General features: G+C 47.8%; 3 protein-coding genes across 3 annotated transcripts; 2 read left to right on the top strand and 1 right to left on the bottom strand.

Moving 5' to 3' along the window:
* Window positions 1-254: 254 nt before the first annotated feature.
* LY79DRAFT_707284 (cytochrome P450) lies at window positions 255-1,933 on the bottom strand (the record flags this gene model as incomplete). Its single annotated transcript, XM_060565042.1, has 2 exons — window positions 1,679-1,933; window positions 255-1,592 (listed from the first exon to the last, which is right to left on the bottom strand). The coding sequence occupies exons 1-2, from the start codon at window positions 1,883-1,885 to the stop codon at window positions 255-257; spliced, it is 1,545 nt and encodes a 514-aa protein (XP_060408746.1). The 5' UTR covers window positions 1,886-1,933.
* Window positions 1,934-2,190: 257 nt separating this feature from the next.
* Window positions 2,191-4,262, top strand: LY79DRAFT_617072 (cytochrome P450). Its single transcript, XM_060562008.1, has 2 exons — window positions 2,191-2,566; window positions 2,628-4,262. The coding sequence occupies exons 1-2, from the start codon at window positions 2,352-2,354 to the stop codon at window positions 4,090-4,092; spliced, it is 1,680 nt and encodes a 559-aa protein (XP_060408745.1). The 5' UTR covers window positions 2,191-2,351; the 3' UTR covers window positions 4,093-4,262.
* Window positions 4,263-8,172: 3,910 nt separating this feature from the next.
* Window positions 8,173-11,775, top strand: LY79DRAFT_662979 (aconitase; the record flags this gene model as incomplete). The annotated part of the gene is made up of 8 exons (XM_060562832.1): window positions 8,173-8,255; window positions 8,504-8,580; window positions 8,745-9,412; window positions 9,478-10,297; window positions 10,463-10,540; window positions 10,647-11,011; window positions 11,095-11,269; window positions 11,402-11,775. The coding sequence occupies 8 exons, from the start codon at window positions 8,173-8,175 to the stop codon at window positions 11,773-11,775; spliced, it is 2,640 nt and encodes an 879-aa protein (XP_060408744.1).
* Window positions 11,776-13,627: the final 1,852 nt, after the last annotated feature.

The following is a 13,627-nucleotide window of genomic DNA, read 5'->3' as shown; positions in this document are numbered from 1 at the left end:
TATATGTGACCACTACAAAAACATGGTACATCGCCAGAACTTGTACTGGCAAAGACTATTGTGACATTATGTCGGGGACATTGACGGACGTCTTCATAAGCAGTATTAATAAACCATAGTTCGAACCCCGGCAAGTTGTGATATCTATACAGCCAGCATGTTTGTAGGCTCGGCCATGAGTTAACATATCATATTCGGTCTAAAATTCTCAAGGCAATGGCACCACATACAAATGTCCTCGCCCGGTCGCGCATTCAGCTGGTGCTGTCCACCTGCAGAGGTCTGACGTCAATGGACGCAGCAGGCCCTTTGAGCACGCCTCCCGGCGCCTGGAACTCGAAGTTATGTACGAGATAAACCACAACCAGCCTCATGTAGTCTGCGGCGAAGAACCTGCCGGGGCAAGTGTCCCTTCCCCGGCCAAAGGGCAAGTACGTGTCGTTTGTATCCGTCAGTTCGGTAGCTTTCTCTCCATTTGGACGTACAAAACGCCACGGCATGAAGTCGTCACATGCCTCGTAATTCTCCGGATCGCGATGGATGGCGTCATACGCCACAGTCACCCAAGTGCCCCTGGAAAGTGTCGGACCGTCCTTGGCGGATGGGAGAATCAAGCCGCTCTCTGCCACCACCTCCCGAGTTAGGCCCAGACCGAAGCCGTTGAAAGTGCGGTAGCGCAGGGTCTCCTTTAGAAAAGATTCCATGTGGACGAGACCCCGAGCGTAATCTTTCGGCATCGCATCCCGTGCCCCCCTTTCCAAGAGTTCAGCCGTCTCCTGTCGAAGCACGGCCTGGATGGACTCGTCATTTCCTGGCACCTGCCGCGTCAAGTTGATCGCAGAGTCGCTCAGGCTCTGATAGATGTTTGGAAGCGCGAGTGCGGCGATCATCAGGACCAACCGTGATATGATGACGGCGGGATCGCGATCTTGCGGGTTCACTGACCTTTGCGCCCACTTGACGTGGTGGTGGAGCACAGTATCTCTGTCCTCGTCGGTCTCAGTGCCGTCCAAATGCTTCTGGACGACAGGAAACAACCACTTATGGAGCTTCCACAGGTAGTACCTCGATGGAGCCGCAATCAAGGGCACGTAGAGCCGTCTTAGCGGCTTGGGAATGGCGTCATGGAGCTGGTAGGGGAAATTGTTGAAGGTTACAGTATACATGATCATGGTTTTAACGAATTCTGCGTCACGACTGAGGCTCTTTGATAGGAAGAGGCCTACGGATACGCGCGCAACAATGCCACCTAAAAAGTCGAAGAGGGGCTTGGTCTCCCAGCCATTGTCCGATGGTTTGGCATGGGAAGCCCGGGCATCAAGGCTGGTTGGGATGCTATCAATAACTTGCTTCCAAATAACTTCGGGTGTGATCTTCTTCAGGTCGACATTGATGGTTGGCATATGCGTGAATTCGCCAACGGGCATCTTGGGCAGGTAGTAATGCACCAGATCCGGGTGGATAACCATCTGAGGCTGCGTGACTTCAGATCGGGGCCTTTTTGTTAGCCATTCAATGTCGGATGGCGGCACAACCACCATGGGCTTGGTTGTTGACAGCGGGGTCACGAACGGCATCCCGTGTTTGTTGAACTGCGAACAAGATACATTATTAGTACAAATGCCCGTAGTAGAGCGCGCATGTCCTCCAAGTTGTGTCTTTGTACGGTTAGACTTACCTTTTTGTAGCCTTCCGCCGTGACCTGTATACCTTCACGCTTGTGGCGCAGGCTAGCTCGGAGCTTAGGGAACAGCTCCTTTCTCAGGCCAGCCCAGGGCAGGCCATCGTATGTGGGATGGCGGTTGTGCCGCATCCATAGTATCATCGTAGAGGCCGCCATAAGGCAGCCAAAGAGTATAATCAACGTTTTCGTACTCAAGGCCATTGTGGGCTAAGCCGGTCAACGCCTCCGTGTGACAGTGAAGATGCTGGGCGACAAAGCGAGGCAGAGGAAGGGAATGTGGTCCGGATATGAACGGCGCTTGGTGGGATACATGAGGTCATCAGCCCAATTGCAAATTCTCCAATCCGCTTACGTTTATGCTCACATGTGCATCGACTCGGCATTCACACCATTGGTACACGAAGCGTTTATACTTTTCTCCAATGAGTGTAATTCGCTTACAAGGCTGACGAGACGTGGCATGAAAATTAGGTTAAAATTCACCCTTGGCATCACGTCCCCTCTACCGCACACAGCCAGCAAGCAATGTCACCAACAGCGAAAACAAATTGCCCGCTGCGCTGCGGGAGAGCCAGCGATATCTAGTACATTTGGCTACCAGGACTTCTGTTGTCGCGTCAACTTCTAAAAGCGACATTGTTCAGGTCGCCCACCCGACGCGGCTATCATGAAAGAAGGGTGGCATGGGTTATTTTCAGCCGAGTGGCTTGGCATATGGGTTCATACAGGCCCGAAGCTTTTGCTGCTGGCTGTTACCATTTGGTTCTTTGCTCGCATTTTTTGGGCGTCTTCAACCCGGCCTCTTCTTCCCGCCACAGTGCCACTCGATATCATCCTCACCAGCGTATGTGTGACCGCGGGAGGAAGGGCTCGGAAACTTCGGTAGGCCTCCATGGTTTCCCTTTTAGAGCCTGCTCATTCTTGACTGATACGATGTTTCCAGGAACGTTTTCCGGCGGTTTGGCGGTCCTTTGTACGGATTCACCGCGAAGCATCAAGTAATCTACAACCCAGACATTAGCGAGCCGCTCCTGATCAGCGGCCAGCCCGACCATGCCCTTGAGACCAGGACAGTCTTGTGGAGCCTTTTCATGCATGTCGGAGGGGTCGGCAAGGAGCAGGGCGAGGAATTGCACAGGACTTGGCAGTCGTCGTACAAGGATCTTCTGAGTGCCCTCGAGCGCACGTTTTTAAATGAGCACGGCGCGGCGAATGCATTGGCTTCGGGAAACATCCCAAAGAGAATGTCGGACCTGGTATCCTATGTCGATGGCAGTGACAAGACGTTACTCAAAGGCTGGGAGCGTACTGCAGGCGTGAAGGTTATCCGGCCCGACACCGCGGAGCAGCCAGGCATAGTCGAGGTCGACTTGATGAATCTGCTGCGGGACTTTGGAGCCCACCTGGCAATCTCTCTGCTATTTGGAGAAAAATGGCTGGAAGATTACCCTGAATGCATCGAAGACCTCTGGAAGTTTGAGGAGCAAGTACTCTTCCTGATCCTAGGCTTACCCGGATGGCTGCCCCTACGGTCCTTCAGGGAGGGCAACGCAGCTCGTACCCGGATGACAGAGCGGTTGGGCGGGCTCTTCAAGAAGATTTTAGACTATCAGGACGGGAAGATCAGTGTTGACGAGTTAGGCGACGTGCCCGCCGTGTCATTCAGGCGCAGCGACGTGTTCCGCAAGCACAACGTCGGTCTATACCACCGCGGCGTAATCGAAACTAGCCTGCTGCTTGGCCAGAACAGCAACACACAAAGGGCGACCTCGTGGCTTACCATTTTCATATGCTGCAACCCAGGTCTGCTTCAACGGCTCCGCGATGAGGTGGCCCCGTACGTCATCATCGAACGTAACGCCAAAACGAGCCGGCCCGAGATCACACACTTCGACCACAAGTCCATTCACCATAAGTGCCCAATGCTCAAGTCGGCCCTGTACGAGACGTTCCGCCTCACAAATGAGGCGACCTCGGTGCGACATGTGTATAAATCAGTTGAGGTCCCTATGTCTACGAACTCAGAAAAGCCCAAAATGCGTACCCTCCCGCAGGGAACCTGGGTCACGGCGCTTCATCACCTCGTCCAGCACGACCCAGCCGTTTTTCCAGACCCAAAGACGTTTATCGCCGACCGGTTCCTCCAGATTGATCCTATCACAGACGAGAAGGTCGCCCGGTATGGCTGTATGAAGCCCTGGGGAGTCGGCTCCGGCATTTGCCGTGGCCGGACATATGCCGAGAAGCAGATTTTAGCTGTCGCAGCTGCCTTTATTAGTCTTTATGATGTTCAGTCTGTGGATGGTATGGGAGGTAGGATGGAAGTCCCCCAGGGTTTGCCAGGCTCAGGGACCAAAGTGCCCAAAGGAGGCATCAGAGTGAGGTTGAGTAGAAGGCAACTCGACTGACCGAGGCCGCATTTCAATGCGAACGGCAAACCCGGCCTAGAAAAGTGAAGTGCTCTTGCGGGAGCCTGTGTTGAGTGTCTGTGCCGTAGTGTGCCGTAGTGTGCCGTAGTGACCTCTGCGTAGTGAATACAGAAGTCCCGGCCAAGTCTAGACCATTGGAATATACATGCATCTATATAAGCACACACTCTTTCAGAGTGCTTCAAAACCTAGTCCTAGTTTGGGGTGATCAGAGGCGCAGGCTCTCCTCTGTTCTCCGTCTGGTCCGTGTTATTGACTCAAACTCGTACACAGCCGCGGATTTCCTAGAATCCTGGGGCTTCCTCTGCATGTTGGCAGAGGGAGAGCATCGATTCTGATAAATGACAGAGAGAGAGTGGCAATCGATTTCTACTAGATTGAGGTAAAATCTATCAATATTGTTTTCTCTGGCGCAGGTAACGCACACATCTCCGGTCATCAAAGTCGCCTTGTCAAATCCCAGCCATGCCATCGCCACCACCGAGGTTGGAGCATCGACGCCAGGGGCTTTCTTCTCTAGTAACCGGACTCTCCGAATGGTTGAGCTGAGCTGGTCGTCAAAACGCAACCAAGAATCTTCAAGTGATTTGCCCTCGGAATGGCTCACCTAAATCGACCATCCATACTTCCGATCCCGCACAGGATTAAAACCTCTTTCTCTTTTCTGGCAAAACCGCGATTGATTCCCCGTCTAGGCTAGATTTTGCTGGCACAGATGATGAATTTCAGGCATTATGACAGAATCTTTATTGGAATAGACTTATCTACTTACTTGAGCGTCGACTTAACGCATCATTACCAGCGTAGGCGAAACTACCATGGGTGCAACAGACGAGAAGTTTAGTAAGTGATCCCCCACAAGGCTGTACAAAGAACATTTTCTCCTCCGCTACTATAAAAATTGGCATCAAAGGTGTCCGCGAACTAGTCCAGTGTTACGGCCCAACCAGTTGGGGCGCTGGCCGGCGTAACTATATAGTTCAGAACAGGGGATAATGATGCAGGTGCATCATTGCCGAAGCTTTTGCTTTGTGCCAGAGTTGGTTGCCCTGACCTGCTCATGACATCCAGCATTGGTTAAAGGAAGTCAGCAAATTATACCAACATGTAGCTAGGTGCAACCGCCTATAACTAGATTTTAGTTTTCAGGTCATTGTAGAATGGAACGGAAATGTACCAAGCTCTATGTCGGATCCTTCCACCTCTATGTTCATTAACAGTAGTTTAGATTACTACCGTAGCAATAGTGAAGAAGATTAGTAACAGTGTCGATGTACTTGATGAAGAACAGGCACGGTGGGGAAATATTGTCACTAGCGAAATCTTGGACCTACTAAAGTCTGTTGCTTCAAGGTAGGAGGACGTATAACAACGGCTGTAGCCCCTGTAAAGCAGGGCGTCAGTACGTTACTTGCTAACATTTTAACAAGTATCGGGTCTAAGTTATTTAGAGATCTGAATTAGTAGAGGGATATCGTTTCTATCTACTACTATCTCTGGTTATAGGGCCTATAGTAGTTTGGGAACCTCAACATAACTACTAAGATTGTTTTATCTTAAGGCTTTAGTATATTCGATGTCTTCTAAGCCATGCTACTTAACAATGGTTTAGCGCCACGCACCAGACTGTTCGTAGACTAGTAGATAGCTTAGCTAGTGATTTAGTGGATGTTAACTGTAGTCTGCTTGACGAGATTACTATTGTTATATACCAGCTGCTTGTGGGTTTTCTCGCTAGTCTATTTGCTGTAGTCATTGTTTCTTTGTTGCTAGAGTATGCCAAGTGACCTCTCTATTGCCTTGGATAGTAGAAGGTGTGCACAAAGTCGTTCTCTTATTTACAGCTCTTGCTTTAAAGGGTATCTGCTTGTCCATAACCCTTGTTCCCTAAGGAGATTCTCCCTATTCTAAATATAGGCGTTAGCACCCAGCCTAGTCTAACGATGTGCCTCTCGGTGGCTGCTGCTGTTTGGCTTTCGGCATGATGCCTTCTGAGTGCATCTACCTTGAAGAAGTCAGTGAACTGCGGCGGAAAGTCCGAGAATGACAATTACAACGGCAACCAGGCCTGGCTGTTGTGGTTGATCAGTGGACTTAGCTTGTATACAGGCCGCAGAGAACCAAATCTATGCATTATGATGTCCCTTTAACATGGCGTTGGCCTGGCTTTTCTCCGTCTTAACCCTCATTCCACGCGTCACGTCACCTGCCCACGCCTGTGGGAGAAGTACACGTACTACATGATAGACTTCGACCTACAGCGGAGACTGCGCACAGGCAACCGCAGATGTTGCTAAGGGGAGCTTGAAACCCTGTTTATAATTTTTGTGTACTCTGAGATGTTGATTACATTTCAATAAGGTCCTGAAAGACACCTATAGCCATACACATGGTGCATCAGTTAGTTAGTCAGTTACTAACTACCTTAAGCTCTCAGGGCTGTATTTCGAGGGTGAGTTGAAGTAGTCGTCATGACGGCGCAGGCTGTAGATTCCAGTCCTGACTTCGAAGCCAGGCGGCACAAAAGTGTTTTTGGTTTGGGAGGTACCCCGAACCCCGACGTCAAAGATCAAGCCTACGGGGAGAACCTCGCGCCAAAGCACCTTGCCCACAGGGAAGGGGAATGCGGAGGGCCTTGTTAATGCAAGCACGTAAGAAGATGCACGAGTTGGATTTGTCTCCTGTGTAGATTTCACAGTCAGACTGGAAGGTTATTGAAAGGATGCCTGCTTGCACCAAGGCACCGATTCTCACGTTAGACTGGTTGATGTACGCTAGGATAAAGCTGTACTGGCTGTTCTTGATTATGTCTAGGGATATGCCAAAGGCAATATCACCTATGACATGGAAGGCCAAGTACTTGCATAGAACAGCCACATATACCTAAAGGTCTTAAAGATGGCGCTATGCTTTTACCTAACAGGTTGTTTACGCTTACGTTAATATTTAAGTATAGCTACTTGATGTGTTTAAGTATCTTGGCTTTATATAAGAGTAGTTAGGTATTAGGGAGAGCTAGGCTTAGTATTCTTTGTTGTCCTCTATACTACTATATATTATAGAGGGTTGAAATATTTAGTACACTATAGATAAGTGTATAGTATACCTTAGATTTAATAATCTTTACACTATATAAGCTAATAACTTTATAGTATGGTAAGAGTAAATCCCGCTAGGCGTATAGGTATCTAAATTATAACGTATTCCCTTATAGCTAATAGCTAACCTATAATAACTAAGTGTATATCTTTTATAGTAGAATTACTATATACTAGTAAATATCTTAGTATATAAAGTATAACTACTTTTAAAGTATATAGCATTAATAATGGCTACTTTATTTATAAATAGTCCTAAATAATATTACTATACACTACCTAGGTTAAGATATATAATATTTTACTTACTACAATTATTATAGTAGTAGAATATATTAAGGTAGAGTGTCTTTCTCTATATAGACTTTATAGTATATATATCAGCGTAGTTTACTAAACATAGACAGAGGTAAGTAAAGAAAGAATAAATCACTAGCTACCAGATAAAGAAAACTATAATGTTAAGGTAATATTAGTATAATAAAACCTTAACTAGAGGTAGCTATAGTTTATAGACTTATTATTAAAATTAGACATAGGCTAAGTACTATATATAGGTATCTTATAGTTACTATAGTAAGTGTACTAGCTATATCTAATAGTTTATTAGCTATACTAATAATAGATAGTATATTAGGTACAATAATAACACCTTGTATAGACTTAAATATATAGACTAAAATATTATATTACTAGAGTTGCTAACAGTTAAAGGATGAAGAGGCGTAACGTTAGACTAGTACACTATTGAAAAAGTATATAATGATTAAAACTAAACTAAACAAGGTTCCAACAAGAGCTAAGATTTATTAGCCTTTTAGCCTACAAAGTCAAGAACTCTACAACAGCCATGTTTCACAAGATAAATACGGGAGCCAAGGTTACGTTAAATAAACTTCAGGGCCACTAGGCTTTCGTAGGTGATGACGTGAGCCAGTTAGATAAGTAAGCATGATAAAACATGAGACTTTCCGCATGGAAATCCATTGCAGGCTTACCTGGTCAGAAAGCTACAACTAAGGAGATGCCACAGCACCACAATGTGTACAACTCTGTGCCCCACGGCTGATGGCATCAATGTCACCAGCCCATGTGAAACTTGACTACGCTGTGACCAAAACTATCTAGTCTAGACTGGTCACGGAATGGGCTTTGTGGTGGCCGGCTCGTGTCCGGCATCTTGTAGTCCGCCACTCTAGTCGGCTCGACTAACATTGCACCGAAGCTAGAACAGTCGTTGGGGCTTTTGTTGGATCAATACGGGGGCATGGCGACCGAAACCCCCCAAGTAGGTTCGTGGCCAACACACTTAGTGCGCTGAAGCGTATTCGTGGCATCGATCTCAATGACGTGACGCATTGTTACGTAGGTGAGTACAAGTCCTTTGCAACCGAGTTACTAGAGAGAAGCGGCATCTAAGATGAGATGTGGGGAAGAAAAAGCTCCAGTGTGTGGCGGGAAAGACTCGCATCGTATTCCTCTCTGTCTGAACAAGCATCACTAACTACGTATCTGGTCTACCCGACTTCACAGACGGGCTTGATTCTTCCTTCTTCAACCTCGGTCAGTTTCTTGGCTCTGTGGAGAGTGAACTGCGACGCAGAGAGCATGTGGCAGAGGCAGAAGCTATCGCCCACGTTACCCAGCTATGCGCAACAGACCCCGAGCTAGGAGGTCTGGGTATCGTTGCAGATGGCGTAAATTGGGAGTGTCCGGATTCCGCGCCAACGGAGACCAATGATGGATCCATCACGGACGAGCCCGTGCTTCGAGAGGTCGAGTTCCTAGTCGATGCCTGGCTGTCGGCCGTCAGTTCGCGAGAAGCCGCTTCGCAGCAAGCAAGACCGGCGCTGCGGAAACGGCTGGGAACCCCTAGCAACGCCTACCCGATGACCTTGACAGAAAAGATCCTGGCGTACCATGCCTTGTCGCTGCCATCGGCAAAGGGTGTGAGGCCGGGGGATGTCGTTACAGTGTCGCTGGACTGGGTCATCGCCAGCGAAGTGGCTTGGCTGGGCATGCTTCACAGCATGAGGAGCATCGGGCAACAGCCGCAGGCCTGGAGGAACGACCGGTTCTGGCTGACCGGCGACCATGCCGTCGATCCCCGCAACTATCATCAGGAGAAGAGCAAGATGCTTAGAAAAGAGATGGAGACGGCCAAGCAGAATTTGAAGATGACGGAGAACCAGGGGTCTAACGTAAGTTTCGAGATGCGAGACCTCCCCGCACGTCGTGTGCCGAGTCTGACATGCTGCCGGCCTAGTACACGATCCTCCACACCGAGTTTGTACGGGAGAGGGCGGAACCCGGCATGCTGGTCATAGGTGCCGACTCTCACACCTGTTCCGGCGGTGCCGTGAGCGCTCTGTCCATCGGGCTGGGAGCAGGCGACAACATGATCGGTCTCGCAACGGGCCAAACCTGGTTCAAGGTGCCCGAGTCAATCCGGGTCAACTTCACCGGCAAGCCCGCCTGGCACATCAAGGGCAAGGACGTCATCCTGTCCATCCTAAGGACACTCCGTCGAAATACCTTTGCCGCCGACCGTGTCGTCGAGTTTGGCGGTCCGGGTGCCGACTATCTCTCTTGCGATGCTCGTTTTGCCATCTGCAACATGTGCACGGAGCTCGGCGCCATCACCGGTATCTTCGTCCCAGACAAGGTTACGCGCTCGTTCTTGGACGGTCGAAAGTCCAAGCTCTACAAGTCAAACTCGGTGTATTTCGCCCCCGACAAGGACGCCAAGTACGCCGCCGTGTTCGACATTGATCTGAGTCATGTCGAGCCCAGCATCGCCATATATCCCTCGCCGGATGACGTTTACCCAGTCACCGGACGATTGGGCATGAAGTTTGACGGCTGCTTCATCGGTGCTTGCACAACTACAGAGGAAGATCTTGTCTTGGCTGCACTGGTCCTTGAGGCTGGCTTAAAGCGAGGCATGGTGATGGCACCTGGCAAACGCCTCGTGGTTCCGGGTAGTCGGCCGATCGCTAGGAATTTGCGAATGCTCGGCCTCATGGAAATCTATGAATCGGCTGGGTTCGAGCAACCCGCACCAGGTTGTAGCATGTGCCTCGGAAGTGAGTGAGCCCCTCAGAAGAATACTGGCCTTCCCGGCCCGCCGTACGGTAATCAAGCCTGGTGTCAGGTGTCTCTTGCGTTCAGCTACTTCGCAAATCCCTCATCTCTGGATAAGAGTTGCTTGAATGTTAGCAAAACATATCCGCTAACTGAGAACATTCTAGTGGGGGTTGATGTCGCCGAGGAGGGATCGAATTGGCTTTCTTCGCAGAACAGAAACTTTAAGAACCGAATGGGTAAGGGTATGTATTTCTTCTTGTTGCTCGACGATCTCTACACTGCTTGCATCAATATGCAGCCATTCACTCACAGACGCATGCTGGGAAACAGTCCGCTAACTGATGACAGGGTCGGTCGGTCATATCTGCTCTGCTGCTACTGTAGCCGCTGCTTCCTTCAGCATGACTTTGTCAGATCCGACAGACCTACTGCGAGATGTCGACGAGGCCAAATACGATGATCTCTTACAACGTTGTAAAGCCTGGCGGAACAGAAACAGCATAGCACCGCCAACGAAACATGCACATGGCGACGTTCAAGATGGGGACATTGAGTATGTTGAGCCTGTGTTGACGGCGGTGGCAGTCCATCAGAGCGTGGTGCAGTTGGCCCAGGAGGGTCCTGCGTCCAAAACAACAGGCGTACGACTTGACGAGACGAATGTTTTCCAAGGACGGGTCTTCAAGATGGGTGATTTTGTGGACACAGACGCGGTCAGTATACATATGGCTCGTGACCAGCCAGTAAGGGCGGGAAGAGCTTCTATGGACTGACTGTTCTCTCTTATGGCACGCAGATCATCCCCGCGCCGTTCTGCTCTAGCCCTACCGATGAGGCTTTGGGCTCGCACTGTTTTGAATACGTCTGCCCTGAGTTCCGCGAGCATGTTCGCGAAGGATACACCGTTGTCGTAGGTGGAAAAGCCTTCGGGTGCGGGTCTTCGAGGGAGGAAGCTGCCCGAGCATTGAAGGGTGAGTTCTTCTCGAAGCAAAAACATCCTACCCCTTGCTCCGCCTTAGCCGCGCGCTCTTCTGATCACGCGCTTCGATATTTGTGCGGTCTTCGATCGCTCAAGTCACTGACGTTTGACCTTGCGTACCCAGGCATCGGCGTCAAGTGCGTCATCGCGAGATCTTTTTCCTTCATTTTCGGGCGCAATATTCCCTCTATTGGCTTGATCGGCTTCATAATCAACGACGAAGACTTCTACCGGCTTGCGGACCATGGCACCGAGATAGAGATCGACGTGCAGGGACGATGCGTGAGGGTGGGCGACAGAGCGTTCACATTCCGGCTAGATGACATCGAGCTGAAATTAGTTGAGAACAGAGGCCTCGCTGAGGCTTTTCGGCGGCACAGAAAAGACGTTTATGATGCTCTTTGCTCTCCCGAAGGTGTTCTTACGGAAGTGCCATCACCAGCCACTCTAGCAGACATTTCAATGCAGCACAAAAAGACGGAGGAATTGGCTTGGTAGAATGTAAATAGCAAACTTGTCAGTAACGCACGGTCCAGTAATTCAAATACTAGTGTTAGCTTATCTACTTAGGGCCTGATTGGCAACGGTGGGAATGTTGGATAACGCGCCAACTTTGATAACGTGAGGGGAAATATTAGTCAGAAACCAAATAAATACAGCGCTAGGCCAAAAAGGCCCCTTTTTTATTAGTAGAGTTTACCTACAAGAAACCTTACTATTTTAATATATACCTTAATAAGAATAACTTTTCTATTACCTAAAAGAGGGAAAATATTAGATAACTACCTTACTACTACCTATTTTATTATAAGGTTTTTATAAGGTATCTATAAGCTATTTAAGACTTAGATATAATAATAACTAAGTAAAGATTAAGGTTATATATTATAAAAGTATAATAAAATATATTTTATTAACTTTAAAAATCTAAGGTTAAGGCTATAGAGATACTATAGTATATTTTACCTAGCTAAGGTTTAACTTAATATACTTATATAGGTAGTAAGTACTTCTTATTTAAGGTATAGGCTATTATTTAACCTCCTTGCTGTCTTTAATTAGACCCTTAGTTATATTATGACTTTAGAGTTTATTAAGAACTTAGTAAGAAGTTAGTAGAATTAAATAAATTAAGCTTTACCTTATAAGGCTTTTTATTAGTATTAATTATTAACTAATTACTTATAATATTATAACTAACGATAGATAGTTAGAATATATATAATACTAACTTATCTATTACTACTAAATCTCTCTATATTTATTTATCCTTATTTATATCTTAGGTAGCTATCCCTTCATACTACTATATTTACCTTTTAACCTTACTTTTTTATATATCCCTACTTCTTTTTTGTAATATTAGAAGGTCTTTAATAAAAAGAGAAAAGTAAACTAGGGCTCTACTAAGTATTTTATAGTAGCTTCTACTGTAAAAGAAGCTATTTTACGCCCTTACTAGCTAATCTACTCTACTAGCTATAGGTAGGTATCTAGGTTAATAGGCTATAGCTTATTATAAGAATTATAGGTTTTAGTCTATCTAACCCTACAAGCCAAGTATACTGCTTTATAGAATATAACTATATATATATAGGGACTAAGCAAGTGAGGATTACAGCCTCCCAAGGGCGCTTACTTGAGGTAAGGTTAAAAAAAAGCCTCCTAAGGCTTTCTCTCTTTCTCTCTTTCTTTCTTTCTCTTTTTCCCTCTTTCTCTTTTTCTCTCTTTCTGTCTTTGTCTTATGCCTTGACCCGCCCTCCCTAACGCTGATGGCTGGACCTAAATGACCCCACCTGACTGGCTTGACCCATCCCTTTTTTACCTTAACCTGCCCTGCCCCCTCGGGAGAGATCCTGGCCCTAGCCCAACGGAGTCAGGGCCGTGGGGGGGTCCTACTACTACTACTACTGCTATGATAGGCCACTCACTATGTATATACGTTAAAGATGATTTAGAGATATATATATCTATGTATTAATATACTTATAACTTCTATACTATAATCTCAGAACTATTGTACCTAAATAAGCGACAAGAGCTAACATGTATACTATCTTTAAGCCCGATTGACTTCCTTGTACGCCTGCTACAGCAACCTTGCTTGGCATAGAAGGCGCTGATTGAGTACCGAAAGGTCCCAGCGCCAGGCCTGATGCTCCAGGAATCTGACCCACTCCCTGGGCACCAGAGCCAGGGGCACCGGAGCCAGGAGCACCAGAGCCAGGAGTACTAGAGCCAGGAGTACCAGAGCCAGGATCGCTAGAGCCAGGAGCACCAGAGCCAGAAGCATCAGAGCCAGGAGTACCAGAGCCAGGAGTACCAGAGCCAGGAGCACCAGAGCCAGGAG

Source organism: Colletotrichum navitas (assembly GCF_030913465.1).
Source record: "Colletotrichum navitas strain CBS 125086 chromosome Unknown LY79scaffold_99, whole genome shotgun sequence".
Lineage (NCBI taxonomy): Eukaryota > Fungi > Ascomycota > Sordariomycetes > Glomerellales > Glomerellaceae > Colletotrichum > Colletotrichum navitas.
This window is presented reverse-complemented; position numbering and strand designations above follow the sequence as displayed.

Bases quoted from the DNA above. Each gene is read 5' to 3' on its own strand.
- LY79DRAFT_617072 (XM_060562008.1), top strand. From the start codon at position 2,352: ATGAAAGAAGGGTGGCATGGGTTATTTTCAGCCGAGTGGCTTGGCATA. The intron at 2,567-2,627 runs GTAGGCCTCCAT...CGATGTTTCCAG, and splicing joins GGAAGGGCTCGGAAACTTCG to GAACGTTTTCCGGCGGTTTG.